This window comes from Myotis myotis, unplaced genomic scaffold (genome assembly GCF_014108235.1).
Source record: "Myotis myotis isolate mMyoMyo1 unplaced genomic scaffold, mMyoMyo1.p scaffold_m19_p_19, whole genome shotgun sequence".
NCBI classification, from domain to species: Eukaryota; Metazoa; Chordata; class Mammalia; order Chiroptera; family Vespertilionidae; genus Myotis; species Myotis myotis.
In genome coordinates, this window is record NW_023416323.1 from 30,911,111 (window position 1) to 30,929,164 (window position 18,054).

Here is an 18,054-nt window from a genome sequence, read left to right on the forward strand (position 1 = left end):
ATCCGAGGGGAGCGTGATACCTATTGTTGTGTGTCATATTTCTCTGGCCTTACAAGACTAATTTTGTAGATGAGAAACTGAGTTATAATATTTACGGAGTCCTTTGGGGTCACACGGCGTTGAAGTGGCTTCGAGCCAATTCCCTCGGACTACCCTAGGCCGCAGCCTCAGGCCCCAGGTTCCTCCCTCTCCATCTGAAACAGCCCTGGACCCCTTCCTGCCCGGTGCCAAGGGAGTTTTGGCGGACGGCCCAGAAGAGTCTCCGGCTTTGTTGCTCAGAGAGGTAACAAGCAGGGAAGGATCTAGTCGAGCCGACAGGAATCTGCGCGCAAATTCCCTAACAGTATGCGCTCGTGCGCACGCGCGGGCACGCACATGGGCGGGGCCTCGATCTCAGGTCCCGCCCAGCGGTCATGCATTTCCTCTTCCGTTGAAAGGCGGGACCGGGCGCCCGCGGGAAACCTGGGTGAGCGGTGCTGCGTTAAATTCAGCTGCGGGGATGGCAAGGTTGAGGAGCGTGGTCCTGCGGCCGTGGATTCGAGAGCTGGTCCTGGGCTTAGAGAGACTCTCAAGCCCACGGGCCGGGCAGCTGCTTCAGGTGAGCCCCCCAACCCCTTAGGGCCCGGAGACTGGGGTGGGTCCCCAGGGCGGTGGAATTGACGCCCGTTGCTGTCGTCAGGTGCTTCAGGAGGCAGAAGCCGATGCCCCAGGCCCGTCCTGCGCCCCTGACACGTCTGATGTTGGGGCCGCGCTGCTTGTGTCCGACGGGACCCACAGCGTCCGGTGCCTGGTGACGCGGGAAACTCTGGACGCCGCGGACTGGTGAGAAAGGCGCCACAGGACCGTAGAGGATTTGAACCCAGCTGGGCTCGAGGTGGGCGGGCCCCAGGCGGGCGGGACTCAGTTTCCGCCGGCTGGGCTGTGAGGGTCGAGCTCTCCGCAGGGAAGAGAAGGAGTTTGGTTTCCGAGGGGCTGAAGGCCGGCTGCTGCTGCTGCAAGACTGCGAGGTCCGAGTCCAAGTGGCAGAGGGCAGCGCGGTGAGTGGTGAGGCTGGCTTGGGCGGGTTACTTGGCCTGACTCCGTGACAGCCCCTGAGACCCATCCCTGATTTCACCCCTCTAGCCCGCGGAGTTCTACCTGCAGGTGCACCGCTTCAGCCTAATGCCCACGGAGCAGCCCCGGGATTGGGTGATTGGTTGGTAAGTGATGCCTCCACCCTCCAGCTGTTCTCCCTATCCAGGCCTGGCTGGCGTGGGCATAGGCCAGGAGTGGAGAACCTTTTTTCTGCCAAGGGCCATTTGGATATTTATAATATCATTCGAAGTCCATACAAAATTATCAACTTAAAAATTAGCCTGCTATATTTGATCGGACATTTTTTTCCCCCCTTTTTTTTTTGATCTGACATTTAATTAACTCACCCCTAGTGCCTTGATAGGGCCAGATCAAATGATTTTGTTGGTCTTATATGGCCCGCGGGCCAAATGTTCCCCCACCTCTGGCCTAGGCCTTTTGGGTGAGAGGGCATGGGTCCTTAGTAACATTGACTGCCTATCACCATCTTTTTCCTAGCAACCAGGACCCAGATGTGCAGAAGAAGCTCAAAGACTGCCTCGAGTGAGTCTAGAATTGGGTTTGGGCCAGGTGTGACTTGGTCAGATGATGACAAACATGTTGACAGGCCTCAGGGTCGTTCCTCAGGCCTGTCCCCCCTCTTTCTGCAGGGAGCACCTTTCAGAGTCGGCCTCCTCCAATGCAGGTAAGTGGGGGTTGATCCTAACTCTCTGTAGAGTGACTTTCCAGCTATCACCTCCTGGTCCTTTAGTAAGCCTCTTCCCCACCCACCCTACTCTTATCTTCAAACTTCAGCCCAACCCTGCCCCCCTGACTCTAGGCCTTTCACTGACCCAACTTCTGGATGAGGTGCAGGAAGAAGAGGCGCATCAGGGGGCACTAGTGCGCCTGGCTGAGAGCTGTCTGATGCTGTCAGGCCCTTGCACAGCACCCCCGCTCACCCGCTGGGCCACCTCCAGCCACTTGGCCATGGTCAGTCTAGGGCCTCCCTTGGGAAATGTCAGGGTGAGGAGTTTGGCAAGGGCCAGGCTGACAGTTCACTTCCACAGGGAGAAGCTGTGTACACTGTCCCCAGCCTATGGCTACACATCTCTGAAGATGACCAGCAAGTCCTGAACTCTCTGGGCGCAGATCAGAGGACACAGGGTAAGGACTGGAGAGGTCCAGAGGGGAATATCTGGGGGTCTGGTCCCCACAGTGCTGATAAGCCTTTCTCCTAGGCCCTGAGCTGCCCCCACCAGACCCTGCTCTTCAGGACCTGTCGCTGACCCTGTCCTCCTCGCTTTCCTCACTCAGTTCCTCAGGTAAGGTGGTGCTAAAGCCAAAACACTGCCCGGGCTACGCAGGAAGCTATGAAAGGGACGAACATGGCCCCTGGAGACCTGCCTAAGGTCATAGGTCACTCAGCTGGTCTGAGCTGAGAGGGCTATGCTCACAGTGAGTCCCTTCTTCCCCAGGAAACCCTGCCTTATGCAGCCACATGTTATCACAGGAAAGCAGTGCCAGCGTCAGCCTTCTGCCTGCCCTATCCTTGGCTGCTCCAGACACAGGGCAGAAGGGCAGCTCCCAGTCCCAGCCAGCCATCTGCTCAACCCCCCACCCCCTGCCCCCTAGCTCCCCACATACCAGCCATATAACCAACTCCCCACTCCTGAGTTGTACCCCAAGTCTGTCACCTCTTGGTCACATCCCCAATTCACATCAGGCTGATGTGACCAGGCCCCAGCCCCAGAAACATAGACTGGAGTTCAAGGAACTAGGGTTGCCCCCCAAGAACTGGCAGCATTCTCCAAGGATAAGAACCACCGAGGGAGTCCTGGAGTCCAGTCCTGTCTGGGTGAGCATAGTCCCCCTACAACTGGAGGGTAGAATGGGGTGAACCTTGGATAGAGCTGGGAGGAGAGCTGGGGTAGCCTTGGATGGGGTTAGGGGTCCTTCTTGGCCCCTCTCCAGACACCACATCCTCTTTAGGACCCACCAAAGAAGCATCGTGATGGTTCCACCTTCCAATATAAGTACGCTCCACCCTGCACGTCCCTCTGTGCCCAGGTCCAAGCTGCCAGGTGAGTGCCTGGGGCTGTCCTGCTCTGTGGGAAATGTCCGGCCCAGGGGCCGTATGAGGGCCTCAAAATCATTTGGTCTGGCCCTGCCAAGGCCTTAGGGGTGAATTAAGTAAATGTCTGGCCAATTATAGCAGGCTAGTTTTTAGGTTTATAATTTTGTAAGGCCTGAGAATGATGTTATAAATATCCAAATGGCCTTGGTAGAAAAAAGGTTCCCCAAACCCTCACCTACAGCCTTGGTTCTCTTCCCAGGCTCCCTCCCCAGCTCCTGGCCTGGGCCTTGCATTTTCTGATGGAGCCACAGCCGGAATCTGAGCAAACCCAGGTGTGAGGGGTCATGTGACCACGTAGGAGAATGTGTGCATATAGGTCTATGCCTCTGGGTGGACAAACAGTGCTCCACACTCTGCTTTGAGTTTTTTAATAAAATAATCTCATGCGGCAGGAAAGGAGAGGATCAGGGGTTGGGCCGCCTCTTTGGTCTGTGGTTGGGGAGGGTGGACTCCGCTCAGGGCTGGAGGGCTCTGTATACTGTGGGAGCAGAGGCTCGGCTTCAAGGCCAGATCCTGCAAAAGGAGGTGGGGAGAGAGGAAGGTCAGAATTGGACTGAGCGGTCCTGCCACCCTAACAACCAGCCCAGCCCCTTCTTACCTAGGCTTGGTGACGGGGGTGCCTCAAGCTTTGGCCTTCGCTTGAGGACAGGGGACCGCTGCAGCCTTAAAGGCCGTTCTGAGGGACACAGAAAGGCTGTGGCAGGTTAAGTGCTTGCTGCTTGCCCCCACCCCTCCGCCCCCAGTGTGTGCCAGTGCACACACATGCACGCACACGTTGCTTCAGAGCTTCCCCTTCCCCTGTGTCCTCCTACCCCAGCAGAGGTTGCTCTTTTGGAGTTGGAACCTGGGCTCATTGGAAGGGCTGTCAGACCCTTGCTCCCTGGTTTCTCACCCCTCACACCACCAGGGGCCCCCTCACCAGAGCCATGAAGGGAGACCCGAGCCCACCCTCCTGCACTCAAGCACACATGGACGTGTCCCCTCACCAACAGGGGCCTGGAGCTGGTCCTCATGCACAGACACTGCTCGTCGCCCTGCCGAGAGAGGCCTCGGCCTCAGCTGGCCATCTGGGGGAGGCCAGGGTATCAGGGTATGGTCCCGGCAGCTGCCACCACTCCAGCCCTTGTCCCCTACCTTCAGGGTCCCCAGAGGAGCTAAATTCCCAGCCGGGACTCCTCCGGCCCCCAGTCCAGTATTGGGGTGGGGGCTAGCATGCCCGTTTACCTTCATTTCTGGGGCCCAAGCAAGGATCCTCTGGGAGGCCCAGGCTGTCTGGGGAGGGACTGGCTTTTCGTGGGCTGAGACAAGGGGAAGGGGGTCCTGGACCATCGTGTGGGCCCCAACCACGGCTCCTAAGCTCTGCATTCAGCTGCTGCCCCAGTGTCTTCCAGGTGGTAGACTCGGGCCCCTGGCCCCCTGGCCCAGGTCTGCATGAGGGGTCTGCAAGGAGAAGAGTTTTAGCCAAGACCTAGGCCAGGCATTGGAAGTGAGCTTGACCTGCATATTCCCCCACCACACAGTGGCCCTCACTCACCAGCAGACACGGAGTGGGTGCGGGACTTGATAGAGATGGGAGGGGCCTCCGAGGAACTGTCCATAATGTCCCCTGCAAAGTAGGTCGGGGGGCTCAGGCACCAGGCCTTGGGGGTGAGGAGAAGGAAAACATGGCTTCCCCACCCCTCTCCCAGAACATCCTCCTCCCCCAAAATGTACTGCCCTAGCCCAGGATCTCACCATCTGAGCCAGCTTTCTTGATCTCTCCATCTTTGCTCTGTAGGAAATAGGGAAGTCAAGCTCAGCTGTGCACCACCCTTACCCTAGCCTTGTTCTTATAACTACCACTAAATGTGGGCAACATGCCCTAACCGGTTTGGCTCAGTGAATAGAGCATCGGCCTGTGGACTCCAGGGTCCCAGGTTCGATTCCAGTCAAGGGCATGTACCTTGGTTGTGGGCACATCCCCAGTAGGGAGTGTGCAGGAGGCAGCTGATCGATGTTTCTCTCTCATCAATGTTTCTAACTATCCCTCTCCCTTCCTCTCTGTAAAAATACCAATAAAATATATTTAAAAAAATAAACGTGGGCAACATGCAAACTCAGTCCTGGCCTTCTTAGAGTTCAAAGTCGGGGATGGTGGAACACAGACACACACAATGTGATTTCTTAATTCTCTGATTCACTTTCTATAATGTAGTTCTTATTAGGGACTGATCAGAGTGGCATTAGCCAGATAGCGATGGGAAAGAGTCAGGGAAGCCTCGCAGGGAAATGCAGGGATGGATGGAGAGGAGCCTGTATAACCAACCCATGGGTGGTGATGAGCTGGTTCGGGAGGTGCAACCAGGGGAGGAGAGCAGTGAGAAAAGCAGTGACCAGGGCTGAGACCCCACAGGCCCTTGAGGCAGAGTTAGGAGTCAGGGCAGAGGCTTAAGAGGAAGCCCCTAGATGACTTGCTGTTACAAATGTAGGTAACAAGGTCAGATTGCTGTTAGATCTGCAGCGAAAGGACTGTCATACCTCCAAGGAGGAGATAGCAGTGGCCTGGGCCAAAGCCAAGAGGGAAGAATGGTTCACTATTTTGAGAAGGAGGGGGTGGAACAGACCTGTGTCATGAATCTCCTCCTGGTCACACACGTCACCCACAACAGCCACATGGCACCGGCCCCCTGACTTCACACTTGTGTCCTCCCCAAACTCACCTGTTTCCTCTTCCCTTCGGCACTCCCGCTGCCTCTGCTCACGCCAATCCTCTGCAGCATCACTTGTACCCTCTGTTCAAAGGATGGGGTCAGTTCTGTGTCTCCTCGCTCCAGAGGCCGCCTCTGGGGTCAGAGATGCCAAAGTGGGGAGAGAGCCCAGTGCCCTCAGTTCCAGCAGAGCCCTCGCCCCTGTCACCAGGCCTCACCTTGTCAGGTCTGGCACCCAATGCTGCCTCCTCCTCCTCAGCAGGCAGCAGTATCATTGAGTAGGCCTTGCTTTCCCGAGTGTAGCGAGGCCGGCTCCTGCGAGCAGGGTCAGGGCTGCCGGTGCCCCCTTCAGCCCCACCAGGCTCCTCCCCACGGCCAGGGCGGGCTGGTGGCCGCAGTAGGTCCCCAAGTGTGGTTTTTCGAGTGCGGGCAGCTGCCCCAGGGCTGGTCTCTAGATCAGGCCGTGGCCCCCGTGTTGAACGAGGCTTCTTGAAGGCAAAGAGGGTGCCCAGCTTCTTTCGCAGTGTACGGGGGACAGGGGTGGTACCACCCTCGGTGGCTGGGTCCTCCTCAGGGGCCCAGCTGTGGGAACAGCCAACAAACAGTAAGCAGGAAGGCCCATGCAACAGCCCACCCGCTCCCACCCCCTGCAACTGCCCCTCACTCACAGGCGATCCTGCTGGATCAGCCTTTTGGAGAAGAATTCTTCCACACCCTCATCCACTCGGGCACTGAGCCCATTTCCTTCCTGCGGCAACGCTGGGGGCACCTGGGGGACATCACACAGTCAGGTGTCAGGCTGAGTGCAACTGTGAGTTCTTTCCATCTCCCGTGTCCAACGTCTGCTCTGGGCAATTCCAGGAGCTGGGAGCTGGGATGACTCTAGGGGGCTGCTGACATGCAAGCTCTCTCCCTGTCCAGCTGGTGGGCAAATACACTGATTTCACATACCTCACCCACAGCTGGCCCTGGACACACACCCGCCCACACCTATTCTTGTCCCAGGGAGTGTCCTACACTTTCTGAACCACCCAGTCACTAGCAGGCTGGAGCCCACGCATCCCCTGGGTCACACGTTCTCACCTGCCACCCCCTCTACTCCAAACAGCTTCCTGCAGCATCCCCCACCCCCACCCCACCCGGCCTGCTGCTGCTCAGCAGCTCAGGCCTGCTGCGTCAGACCCTCTGGGGGGCCTCAAGCCAGCTCCAGTGCCCTGTGCCCACTACCCAGCCAGTACCCGGTCCACAAACAAACCTCCCCACACACACACCATCCAGATGTGCAGGAGACACAGGATTGTCCCTGTAGTCAGGGAGCCCAGTACCTCTCAGTAACCCTGAGGGATGTTGGATAAGAGAGCCACCCTTTCTTGCACATCCACCCATACAGCAGGCCAACCTGAGGCAGGGTTGGTTCTACACCCAGGTACACCCTTAACAAAGCCCAAACACCCATGACCCCACATGGGTATGGCCTGGGGTGGGGGGTGGCCAGGAAGAATCCAGGATGTAGCCACATGACCAGGTGATTCTGGGCCTCCACAACCCACCTCCTTGCCCATCATCGTCTGAGAAGCAAGCAGGCCACCCGCGACCCCCAATCCACCACCTCTGGAGGGGGAGGACACTCACCTGAGGGCCCCCAGGCGGCGGGCGGTGGTGGTGCTGGCGCCTGGGCCGTGGCCGGGCCCTGGTCGGATGGCGCAGAGGCTGCCCGGAGGGTGGCAGGTCCATGCGAGGCAGCGGGCCGGCGATGGCCCCGGGAGCGGCAGGGCTCGGAGAGCCGCGTGCAGATGGGCCTGCCTGCGGCTCCGCATCCTCTCCAGGAGCCGCCAGCTCGGGCTCCGATTCCTCAGCAGCACCTGAGGGGAGAGCACCAGAAAAGCACAGAGCACGGAGGAGCTCGGGGAGGTGGCAGTGGCGGCGCTAAGGCGGCAGGGGACCCGCCCAGGGCGCGGGGAGGGGCCCGGCAACGCCGCCCGCTCCCCTCCCCCCTGCCAGCCCCTCCCTGCCGCTGTCCATGGTGCTGAGCGCGGCCCCGAGCGAGCAGCGCGTCATGCGCGTACTGGGGGTAGGGAAACGGGGGCGGGGGGGGGGGGGCGGTTGGCGCGAGTGGAGACAGTGTCTAGGCCCTGTTCTGCCCAGGTCCTGCTCCATGCTGACTGACCACAACAAACCCCAACGTTGCAGGGTGCACGGGGGTCCTGGCCTGGTCCAGGCAACGGTGAGTTTCCAGGACAACAGGGCTGAATGACTGTGTCCAGGTGTTCAGGTCTAATGGAGCTTCAGCCCAACTGAGTAACTCCCCTTTCCCCAAGGCCTGACTTACTGTGAGCGGAGGGAACCAGGTGAAGACAGGGGCTGGACTCAGGCCATTTCCGTGGAGGACTGTCGTTCTGTTGGGGAGGGCACAAACTAGGCCTGGGGCAAGCGAGCCTCCCCACCTTCCACACTCCAGAACAAGATGGGAAGATCTAGGGTTCCAGGCCCAGAGTTCTGGCAGCACCTACCTTCCACTCCTCTTCATCCTCCCTTTCCTTCTCCTCAGGGAAGAAAAGGCCTTCCAATTTCCCAGGCCCAAAGGGGGTGGGCTGGCCTTCTTCCAGGGCCAGTGTGGCAGAGGGCATTGCCACTGTTGTCTGCTGAGCCAGACTCGCCACCTGCAATACCAGGCACCCCAGAGATGGGTAGGTAGGGCCCCAGCCATAGTCCCATCAGTACCTAGGGAACCCTAAAATATCCCTGGGGTTTATGACCCCAGAAGACATTAAAAGTCCCTACCAGGTAGTGTGTGTGTATGTGTGTGTAAGCGCAGTTTCCCCTCACCAGCCGATCCTGTGCTGCACTCAGACCCGCCAGAGCTTGAGCCACAATGCTCTCTGCTAAGGACCCTGTGACTGACAGCCGCATGTCCCTGAGGGCAAGAAAGGGTAAGGATCAGTGTGCTGTCTCTGCCCAGCCCAGCCCAGCCCCATCCAGCTTACCTGAGTCTAGTGAAGGCATCTTGCAGCAGGTGCTCTGGGAGCAGCTCTGGGAGGCCCCTTGAGCCCACCAGGACCCCCTCTAGCTGCTCCCTCCACCTGGGTCCCTGCAGCATCTGTGGGCAGAGGCTCCTTGTTGTGTCCAGTGTGGCCTGAGTGAAGTCCTGGGCAAAGGTCAGAGCATGGTGAGGGTGTGACTAGGGCCTAGACTGGATGGCTTGAGGCTCTGACCCCCACAGAATATTAACTCAGGGAATATTAACCCAGTCAAGCCTATGGGGTGGGGTCAAGCCTACACATGGAGGTGGGGCTCGGGCAAGGATGCCATCTCACCTGAATGTCGTGGCGGCAGACCTCGCCCACCTGCCCCAGGAGGCCCTCCAGCTTTTGCCGCAGCTGCCACTGATGGCTTGGGGAGCTTCCTGCCTCATATAGAATGGGGAGAATCTGGAGATCAAGGAGGAACAGGAGTTGCAAGGTGACGCCTAGCGAAGAGGAGAAGGGTCCTCATAATGGGAGGGTGTGCTCACACTGAGAGAGAAGTTGGCATTTTGGATGGCATCCTCGGCCTGGTGCACAGCGGCTTCACCCTGAGGCCCAGCACCACAGCCCAGCAGCTCCACCAGCTCCTGCACCGACTGGCAAAGTTCATTCACTTCCTGAGGAGCATCAAGAATCAGTCTCAGCCGAAGCCGGTTTGGCTCAGTGGATGGAGCGTCGGCCTACGGACTGAAGGGTCCCAGGTTCGATTCCGGTCAAGGGCATGTACCTGGGTTGCGGGCACATCCCCAGTGGGAGATGTGCAGGAGGCAGCTGATCAATGTTTCTCTCTCATTGATGTTTCTAACTCTTTATCTCTCTCCCTTCCTCTCTGTAGAAAATCAATAAAATATATTTAAAAAAAAAAAAAAAAGAATCAGTCTCAGCCCTAGCTGGTTTGGCTCAGTGGCTAGAGCGTCAGCCTGTGGACTGAAAGGTCCCAGGTTCGATTCTGGTCAAGGGCACAAGCCTGGGTTGCAGGCTCAATCCCCAATAGGGGGCATGCAAGAGGCAGCGAGTCAATGATTCTCTCTCATCATTGATGTTTCCATCTCTCTTTCCCTCTCCCTTCCTCTGTGAAATCAATAAAAATGTATTTAAAAAAAAAAAAAGAGTCAGTCTCAGTCTGGTCCCTTCCAGTCCCCCAAGCCCTGACTGCCTCCTTCCCACGGTCTCCAACAGGGTGTGAGGTCCTGAAGCCAATACCACCAGGCCCAGCCTATCTGTTCAAGGAGGGAGAGCAGTGCCTCCTTTGGTTCATTGCAGGGACCTTATATATACTTCCTAAGTGTACAGAATAGAAAGAAAGGAGCGGTTAGTCATGTCTGTGTTTTAGAAGCTCCGTTTGTTCACCACCCACCTGGAGAATAGACTGAGAGGTGGGAAGAAAGGGGAGTGAGGCACCATAGAGGAAGAACTAGGGAGGGGAGCAAGGGAGAGCTGGGATGGGGTGAAGAGGTCTGTGCTGGCTCCAATGTGGGCAGGAGAGACCCGGTTCAAACCTCTGTCCACAGTACTTCATGGGGTTGGGCACCAGGGAGACTGGGCCCAGGGTAGAGAGAAGAGTTTGTGGGAGATAATGCGATCACTTGAAAATATATAGCGTGGGAAGCCCCTGTAGGATGTCTGGGTCGAGGTGCCTGGGCTCTGGAGCTTGGGAGAGAAGTGGGATTTGGGAATGGAGAGGTGGGAACATTTCTCACGAAGGGAAGGTAGTGGAGGGAGATGAAGCCAGAAGAAAGGTCACTGGGTTGGCCACAACAGGTCAGTGAAGAGGGGAAGGAAGACCTGTAAATGGGAAGTCACATGTGGGGCTACAATGGGCGGGGGGAATTGAGGGGAGATTTTTAAACGCCTCCCATCTTTAACAGGAGAGCCTAATTAAATGCTTTTTAAAGGCTACGGGGGGCGGGGAGGAATGGGGGGATAAGGACACGTGTAATACCTTAAGAAAGAAAGAAAAAATAAAAAATAAAAAGGCTGCCAGTGGTATTATTTGGGGGAACTACTTCAGGAATGATTGGTTCCTCTCTAGACCAAGGAGAGGGAACTGTCTGGAACAATGGACTTTAGACACCTGGCCCCCAGAAAGCCAGCCCTTCAGACCCATGGAGGCTCCCAGGTGCCACAGCTCTCCCATCTCTCTATCTTATGTTTGTACTCAAGGTTTAGGGAAGGGACACTGACCTGCTCAGAGGGATTAGAGACCCGACCTAGTGGCTGCTGGCATGAGGTGCTGGCAGGAGAGGCCTGGTCTGTGTGGTTGTTCCTCAAGAGACAGGCTTGGATCTAGGGACAAGGGATGTTGGTAAGTGGTGGGGAGGAGGGCGACCGCGGAGAGCAGAGCAGCAGAGAAGGGACCCCCCACACCTGATGCACTGCACGTGCTGTCATTTCCGGGCGGCTTCGCTGCGCCTGGGCCACGTCGGTCAGTGGCAGAGGCATGGCCTTCAGACTTCGGTTCTGCTCCAGAGCCTGAGCCACGTCCAGCAGGCCCAGAGCAGATGTGTGATTCCGGTCCCAGACCACAGACCTGGGCCGGGAGGGGCGGGGCTTCAGCCGGGGGCGGAGCTCCTTCAGGCCACACCCAATCAAAGGACCCGGTTCATCCCCTTCCATTCAGCCCCACCCCTTAGCCCAGCAAACTCCTCCAAGCCACGCCCTCCTCCCCATTGGCCCCACCCCTCTGACCCCGCCCACCGGAGTCGGGTGTTAACTCGGAGCGCCTTGGCCAGCATCTTGGCACCCATGTCTCCCATGGCGTTGCCGCTGATATCCAGGGCTGTCAGGTTAGGATTGGTGGCCAGGGCCCGAAGCAGAACGCTGGCGCCCAGCTTCAGCCTCGACTCGGCCACAGACAGAGACTGCAGAGGCTGGGGTTAAGAGAAAGCCATTTGTCACTCAGGGGTCAGCAAGGAGGGCAGGTCACAAGGTCTGAGGGAGCCGGATTGGGGGGGGGGGGGGTCACAGGGGCCCATTGATTGAGAATCCCACTTGGTCCCGTGAACTCACACAGTCGTCATCCTGCATGAGCTGGACAATCCGGTGCAGGACGTCGTCCAGGGTCTCCCTGTGGGCATGGGCCACAGTTGGGGTGGGGAGTGGGGGGTCGGGGGGGGGGTGCTGTCTGGGAGGCCCAAGAGTGCGATGGGGGCTCACTTGCACCGGACGTTGAAGTTCCTTCCAAGGGCCACGTGTCGCAGGGACCGACTCCTCCCGATGGCCAGCACCAGAGTCACCATGTCTGAGCCGAAGCCTGGGGGCGGTTGGGGTCACGCATGGGCGATGTTGCGGGAATGCGGGTGGAGTGGGCATTGGGGGGATAGTGGGAGGACGGGTTTCCGGGCGGCCTCACCATTATCCGACAGATCCAGGGAGCTCACTGCGCCAGCATCGCACACTAAGTCCTGGATCACCTGGGCGCCCGCCGAGCGCAGCTGAGGGTGGAAGCGGAGCGTCTCAGGCAAACAGGCCGCAGGTGGGGAGGCTCGGGCGGCCAAGGGCCCCGCGCTCCCGCAGCCCCACTCCCGGCGCTGGGGCTCCGCGCTCACCTCACAAGCGCTGAGGTCCAGGTGCAGGTCGCCCATATGCGTGTTGAGCGCGAGACCTTCCAAAAGGGCCCTGGGAGGGGATGTCGCAGGGGGTGGCGGGAGCTGGGACAGGGCCCCCCAGGTCGCGAACAAATACCAAGAAGGGAGGGCCAGGGTGCTGGGAAGGTTATGGGTCCGGTAGGAGCGGAGTGGGGTGAAGTGCTGGAAGCCTGGCTTGGCTGATGGCCGCACAGGTAGGGGGCGTGGCCACGGGCAGCGACACTCACCTGAGCGCGTCCGGGGGCAGCTTGCAGCCCGCAAGGGCCAGGTGCCGCAGCGCCCCCGCGCGGCTGAGGAAGAGCTGCAGCGAGGCGGGCGCGGCCCGGGACTTCCTGGTGGGAGAGCGGGAGCAGTGGGCTTCCGGGCGCAGGAGGCGGCTCCCAGCAGTCTGACCCCCTCCCCCCCCCCCCCCCCTGCACCCCTGACCACGCCCGCCCTCCTTACGTGCGGGAGAAGACATTCCTGGAAGCGTCGAGGTGGGTGAGGCTGGCGCAGCAGCCGCGGGACAGCGCGGCGAAGAGCTGCGGGAGGAGGGTGTGGGCTGCACCGGCCAGAGGACTGAACCCTCCCGCCAGCCTTGCCCTCCAGTCTACCCACGGGCCTCACAGCCGGCGACCAGCCCTATTGATCATCCCTCCACCATCCCCCGCCCGCCCCCTGACCACCTCCTCACAATGTCCAGGGCGGTGTCGGTGCCGGCGAGATTCAGGACCGTCAGGACGTTAGGGCGGCTCAGGAAACTGTAGAGGCCCTGGTGGCAGGATGGGATGGCAGAGAGGAAAGGAGCCAGGGATCGCCTCGCCCAGCGCGTTCTGACACCCCACTACCCGCAGCGCCCCCAGTCACTGCCCCTAAAAGACAGCCACTCACCCCGTTGTCCTCCGAGGCCCCCAGTGCCCCGGGGTTTCCCGAAAGATCCAGGTGGGTCAGGGCCGAGTCAAAGGCGGCATTGGAAGCCAGTGCCCGGCCTAGAGCTTTCATTCCTGGTGGTGGAGGAGGGGGTGGCTCAGGCCCACCCACACTTGCTCCACCAGCCCTACCCTATCGTTGGCTCCACTTACCTCGAGGTGTCAACCCCGTCTGTGCTAGGCTGAGTCTCCTCAGGGCTCCAGGACGATGCTCCAGGTATCTGCTGAGTGCAACCACGCCTGGGGGTAGGGGCAAACCTTGTGGGTCCCCCCTTCTCCAGCTCGCACCCCGGGCCCTTCCCCAGGCTCAGCCATACCTCGGTCATCCAGCAGGTTCCCCGCCAGGCTGAGTTCCCGAAGCCCGGAGCTCGAGTGGCCTGCCAGCGCCTGGGCCAGTCGCCGGACAAAGTCTCTGGGGACCAGACCCCAGGCTTGACACTCTGACTCTGGGTTCCCAACTCCTCCCAATCCCAACTGCCTGGACTCCCCTCCTCAAGCCCTTCCTGTCTCCCTTACCCCCTCAGGCCACAGGTCTCCAGCACCAGCTCCTCCAGGTGGGCCGACTGACTCATCATGTGCAGAATCTGTTCCAAGACCTCAAGGCTCTGGGAACCAGAGGGGAGGCTCAGTGGCTGCACCCTGGTCCCCACACCCTCGCCCCCTCCTTGCTCCTACACTCGCACCAGCTTCACGTCCACACAGGAGAGACACCGGAACCACAGGTTGTAGGACAGGGCAGCCACACTCAGTGCCAGGTCCCTGGGTGGGAGAAGGGGCAGGGGCAGGGCTCAGGGTCCTCCGGCCAGATCTCAAGCCCAGCATCCCGCTCCATGGAGAGGCTCAGGAAAGTGGGTCATGGCATCCTCCTCCCTTCCCAGTCCTGGCAGGCCACACACCGACTGCCCAAGTGGCTGAAGTCTCCGAGGCTGAAATGGCGGCAGCCCTGACGATGGTAGATGGTGTCCACGTCCTGGAGGAAGAAAGTGTCTCCAGCTGGCTTGGGGCCACCAGGAGCAGGGAGGGACTCAATGCACATGGGGAGGAGATGTCTCCAGAGCCCCCCAGAGAGGGCCCTACCCTCACCCACTGAATCTCCTCTCGGAAAGGGAAGCCATTGTAGTCACACAGAGCCTCGTACGTCTCCAAGAAGCCACCTGGGGAGGTGCCAGGGGTATGACAGGGTCAGGTGGGGGGAGGAGAGAGACAAAAGATGGTGAAGATCAGACCCAAGCTGGGAGGTGGCTGTACCTCAAGTGGCTCTGTTCAGTTTGGGAGACCTCCAAACCTGGGGGGCTGGGGCTGCAGGAAGGGGTGGGCTGGAAGCCCCCCCGTGGCCCTTACCACAGGGGCTACTGGGTGCGGTAGCCTCTGAGGGGCTGCTTCTCTCCAGACGAACCAGCATGGAGGGGGGCGTGGGCTTCCGGAACAGCTTCCTGAGGAGGGGGAGAAAGGAGAAGGGAAAAGGTGCTTCCAGCCTCTGGGGTATGAACCTGCCCACTGCCAACCCCCTTCCCTGCCAGTCCCTTGCAGGTGCTGGGCCTCACCCCAGGGTGGAGTGAGGGAAGACCTTCTTGATGGCCGCAGCGATGTGCTGGGCCAACTGTTCCAGAGCAGCCACACCAGGGAACTCCAGGACCAGCTCAGGCAGGGACTCCAGCTCAAAAGTGACCTGGGGAGAGCAGGTGGTGGGCTGGGCTGGCTGGGCTCCATGTGTGGGGGAGGGAAAGGGCAGGGGGAGGGGAAGGCAGACCCTGATAGGCGGGTACTAAGGTTTTCACCTGAGGGGGTGTCTCCTGCAGTGCCATGGCCTGGACCTCCAGGTAGCTGAATGTGCAGTCCACCTGTGGAGGGCCTGGGTCAGCCGGGACCAAGGCCGGAGCCCCACCCTCCTGGGAGCCCAGTCCTTTGTGCAGCCTGGAGCTCAGAGCCTGATGGGCCTACACTCCAGTCCAGCCTGCTGCCTGAGCCCAGTGCTGTTGGAAGGGCAGAGCCCACAGGACAAGACGAACAGTGCTGCAGCCGTCTTGTCAAGGAAGCTGCTGGAGGGCAGGGTGGGTGGTGGCTGGCCTGGGAGGGACTCACCCTTAATGGGAGGCAGGTGTGCAGCAGGTAGGCTCTCCATCGCAGCAGCGCCTGTGGGGAGAGAGTGCCTGGCACCCTGTTCAAGGCAAAAGGTCTTTCTGCTTGGGCCATGGCACCCTCCTAGGCTGACCCCTGCCATACCAGGACGTGGCCTTGCTCAGCACCCTCCCGCTCTGGTAGCCAGGTTTTCAGCAGCAGGTCTGCCTCCTTGGGCCACAGGAACCTGGTGATCTCGCCTGCGGGAGGGCAACCTGCTGGATGACTCTAGTCCTCCCGTGGAGGTCAATACATGCCCATGGTCTATACCAGGCTAGGGGCCTGAGCTCATCTATGAGCCAGCAAGGAAGGAGTGGAGTGGATCTTGGGGTAGCAAGCCCTCCGAAGGAGCAGAGAGAAGCGCTTGCCCGGCATCCCCAGGGCTCCGGGTCGGCCTGGTTTTGGGGCCCGCACTGCTTCCTCCCAGATAAGCAGGCAAAGACGGGGCAGGCGCTTACCTCGCAGCTCACAGGATATGCCGTCGGGGGTCTGAGCCATGGGGCCGCGCCAGGCGGCGGGGGCGGCCCAAGGAGCTCCGAGGAGAAACTGCAGCTGGCAGGCGCGCACAGGAAGCCTGGGGCCCCGGGCCGCACTGCAGCCACCTGCTCCTCTCGCAGCGGAAGGTACGCGCTGCTTCCTGCCAGGCCGCCCCCAGCCCGGCTCCTCCCCGCCCTCGCCTCGGCGGGCCTGGAGAGGTCGCCCGGTTACGTGGGTGCGGAAGGAAGGCAGAGTCCCCACTGCCCGTCCACCCCGTCGCGCAGGAGCTAATCCGTCAGGCCGGGCGGGTGGGACTGGTGAGGCCTGCAGGGTCGCGCAGGCGTCCGGACCTCTAGCGGTCTCTAGCCCCCTACTTCTACCCCAGACCGCAGTCCCTGCAGCGAGCACCAGGGGGTGCTGTCCGCCCGGGGATTCCCTCCCCGGCTCACCCTGGTTAGTACCCTGAAAAGCCCAGCTGGAGAGGTGAACACGGGGGTGGGAAGGAAGGGCATCTGTTCAGCAGGGGTGTGGAATGTCTCCCAACTTCTAACCTGGAGGCTGTGACGCCCTTCTCTGTGGCAGAGGTTCCGCGGCTTTCATCAGGCTCAGGCTGGGTCAGGCGAGAAAGTCCACGTGTGTGCGCTCAGGGGGCAGCTTGGACTAAAACCTGAAACCAGAGGCTTCAGGGAGGGACGGAGTGAATACGAAAGGCGGCCAGGCACACGGGGGTGGGGTCCTCCTCTGGGTATGCATGCTCCCTGACCTGGATTTGGGGAGGGGGGACCACTAGGAGAGAGGAAAGCTACTGCCTTCAGGGCTAGGAGGGATCAGAAGGTCAGCCCTGAGAAGCACGCTGGCTTATGAAAGACCAAGGACCTAGATTTTGGAAGGTTCACAGGAGGGGATTAATTTTTCCCCTTCCATTGCTTATGGATAAAGAACATTTTCTGCCCTGCTCACAGCTCAGCTAGGCACAGGTGAAATAACCATGAGTAGGTGAGCGAAATTGGGCAGAAATCTTGGTTTTTCTTTCCCACCTCCAGCTACCCCTCCTCAATTTGGGGCTCAGAGCCAGTGCGAGCACCTTCTCATCTGCCTTTGTTGAGGTCCACCAAGGACTGGGGCAAAGTGGAAAGCAGAAACTGAATATTTACAACTTGGGGGCAGCCATCTCTCCCCTCAAGCAACAGGCTCATGGTGTGAGAGTTGAGAGCTGCCCGGAGGACGGGAGGACTCAGCTGGAGAGGGAGCTAGGAATTCCTGCCAACAGAGGCAAGAGGAGGTCCTGTTCCGCTGCCTTTCAACTTGAAAGGAGTCAAGAGCTGGTTAAGATCGAACTCTCTTGAAGACCACATAGAACCCACAAACTGCTTGTAGGGTGAGAACTCACAACGGCCGAGTGGTCAAGAATGCAAGGTCTAAAGGCAGACTGCCTGAATTCAAGCCCTGACTCCATCTCTTACCAGCTGTTTGACATTGTTACTTAACCTTTCTGGGCTTCCAGTTCCAGTTCCAGCTGGAGCTATTAACTTATCTCAGAGTGCTGCTTGTATGGATTCAATATTAAGAGATGTGCTCACAACAGTGCCTGGCACTCAGTGAACACTCACATTTGCCAAGTCTACCATGGCAACCCTAGGACTCCAAAGCATAACCACAAAAACGCCACCTCATTAGGCTTTTCCTGTTTAGAATAACAAGGATGAGAACTAAAAGAGGGAATGACTGCCAAAGGGCTGGAGCGGTTCCCTAGGTGGGGACTCTGGGGGCCTCAGTCATTATGGTCCAGTGAGTGCTGGCAGGGAACGCAGGGGGCTACGGAGAAGGAAACCGGGATCAGCATGTAGATCAGACCAGGGGTGCTGGGCTAGCCACAAACCCTCATTAACTGCTGGCACTCAGGGTGACAGAGACAAAACAAACAGACCAAGTAAACGCAGGGGACTCCGCTCCAACAAGCAGTGAGTGACTCAGTGAGAGGGGGAGGCCTTAGCTTGTTCAAGCGGCTCCTGTTCCAGACAGCATGACACTCCGTGGGCGCTCAGGAAATGCTAAAACGTCCTA

The 18,054-nt window shown here is 59.4% G+C and overlaps 2 protein-coding genes across 5 annotated transcripts; one reads left to right on the forward strand and one right to left on the reverse strand.

The window, feature by feature from the left end:
• The first annotated feature begins 161 nt into the window (after nt 1-161).
• Nucleotides 162-3,581, forward strand: ACD (ACD shelterin complex subunit and telomerase recruitment factor). Of its 3 annotated transcripts, XM_036346052.1 has the most exons (13): nt 162-283; nt 438-598; nt 680-822; nt 944-1,037; nt 1,123-1,199; nt 1,573-1,617; nt 1,725-1,759; nt 1,895-2,046; nt 2,124-2,220; nt 2,295-2,378; nt 2,532-2,911; nt 3,046-3,137; nt 3,390-3,581. In XM_036346052.1, the coding sequence occupies exons 2-13, from the start codon at nt 500-502 to the stop codon at nt 3,466-3,468; spliced, it is 1,377 nt and encodes a 458-aa protein (XP_036201945.1). In that variant the 5' UTR covers nt 162-283; nt 438-499; the 3' UTR covers nt 3,469-3,581. The 3 variants fall into 3 exon arrangements, with proteins under 3 accessions (XP_036201945.1, XP_036201944.1, XP_036201946.1); XM_036346051.1 differs by having other exon boundaries at nt 1,725-2,046; XM_036346053.1 differs by lacking the exon at nt 162-283 and having other exon boundaries at nt 341-598.
• CARMIL2 (capping protein regulator and myosin 1 linker 2) lies at nt 3,525-16,122 on the reverse strand. Of its 2 annotated transcripts, XM_036346060.1 has the most exons (39): nt 15,972-16,122; nt 15,619-15,713; nt 15,478-15,528; nt 15,174-15,236; nt 14,940-15,064; nt 14,737-14,828; nt 14,479-14,549; nt 14,292-14,365; nt 14,079-14,154; nt 13,912-14,000; nt 13,713-13,807; nt 13,549-13,635; nt 13,358-13,470; nt 13,161-13,238; nt 12,932-13,008; nt 12,715-12,819; nt 12,449-12,518; nt 12,253-12,334; nt 12,057-12,153; nt 11,910-11,967; nt 11,598-11,770; nt 11,268-11,430; nt 11,085-11,186; nt 9,389-9,517; nt 9,192-9,305; nt 8,862-9,022; nt 8,704-8,791; nt 8,388-8,537; nt 8,207-8,273; nt 7,510-7,739; nt 6,546-6,646; nt 6,096-6,459; nt 5,890-6,012; nt 4,925-4,961; nt 4,725-4,796; nt 4,415-4,630; nt 4,177-4,257; nt 3,789-3,866; nt 3,525-3,703 (listed from the first exon to the last, which is right to left on the reverse strand). In XM_036346060.1, exons 1-39 carry the CDS (start codon nt 16,009-16,011, stop codon nt 3,558-3,560), a joined length of 4,233 nt encoding a protein of 1,410 aa, XP_036201953.1. In that variant the 5' UTR covers nt 16,012-16,122; the 3' UTR covers nt 3,525-3,557. The 2 variants fall into 2 exon arrangements, with proteins under 2 accessions (XP_036201953.1, XP_036201954.1); XM_036346061.1 differs by lacking the exon at nt 4,177-4,257.
• Between the last annotated feature and the right edge of the window lie 1,932 nt (nt 16,123-18,054).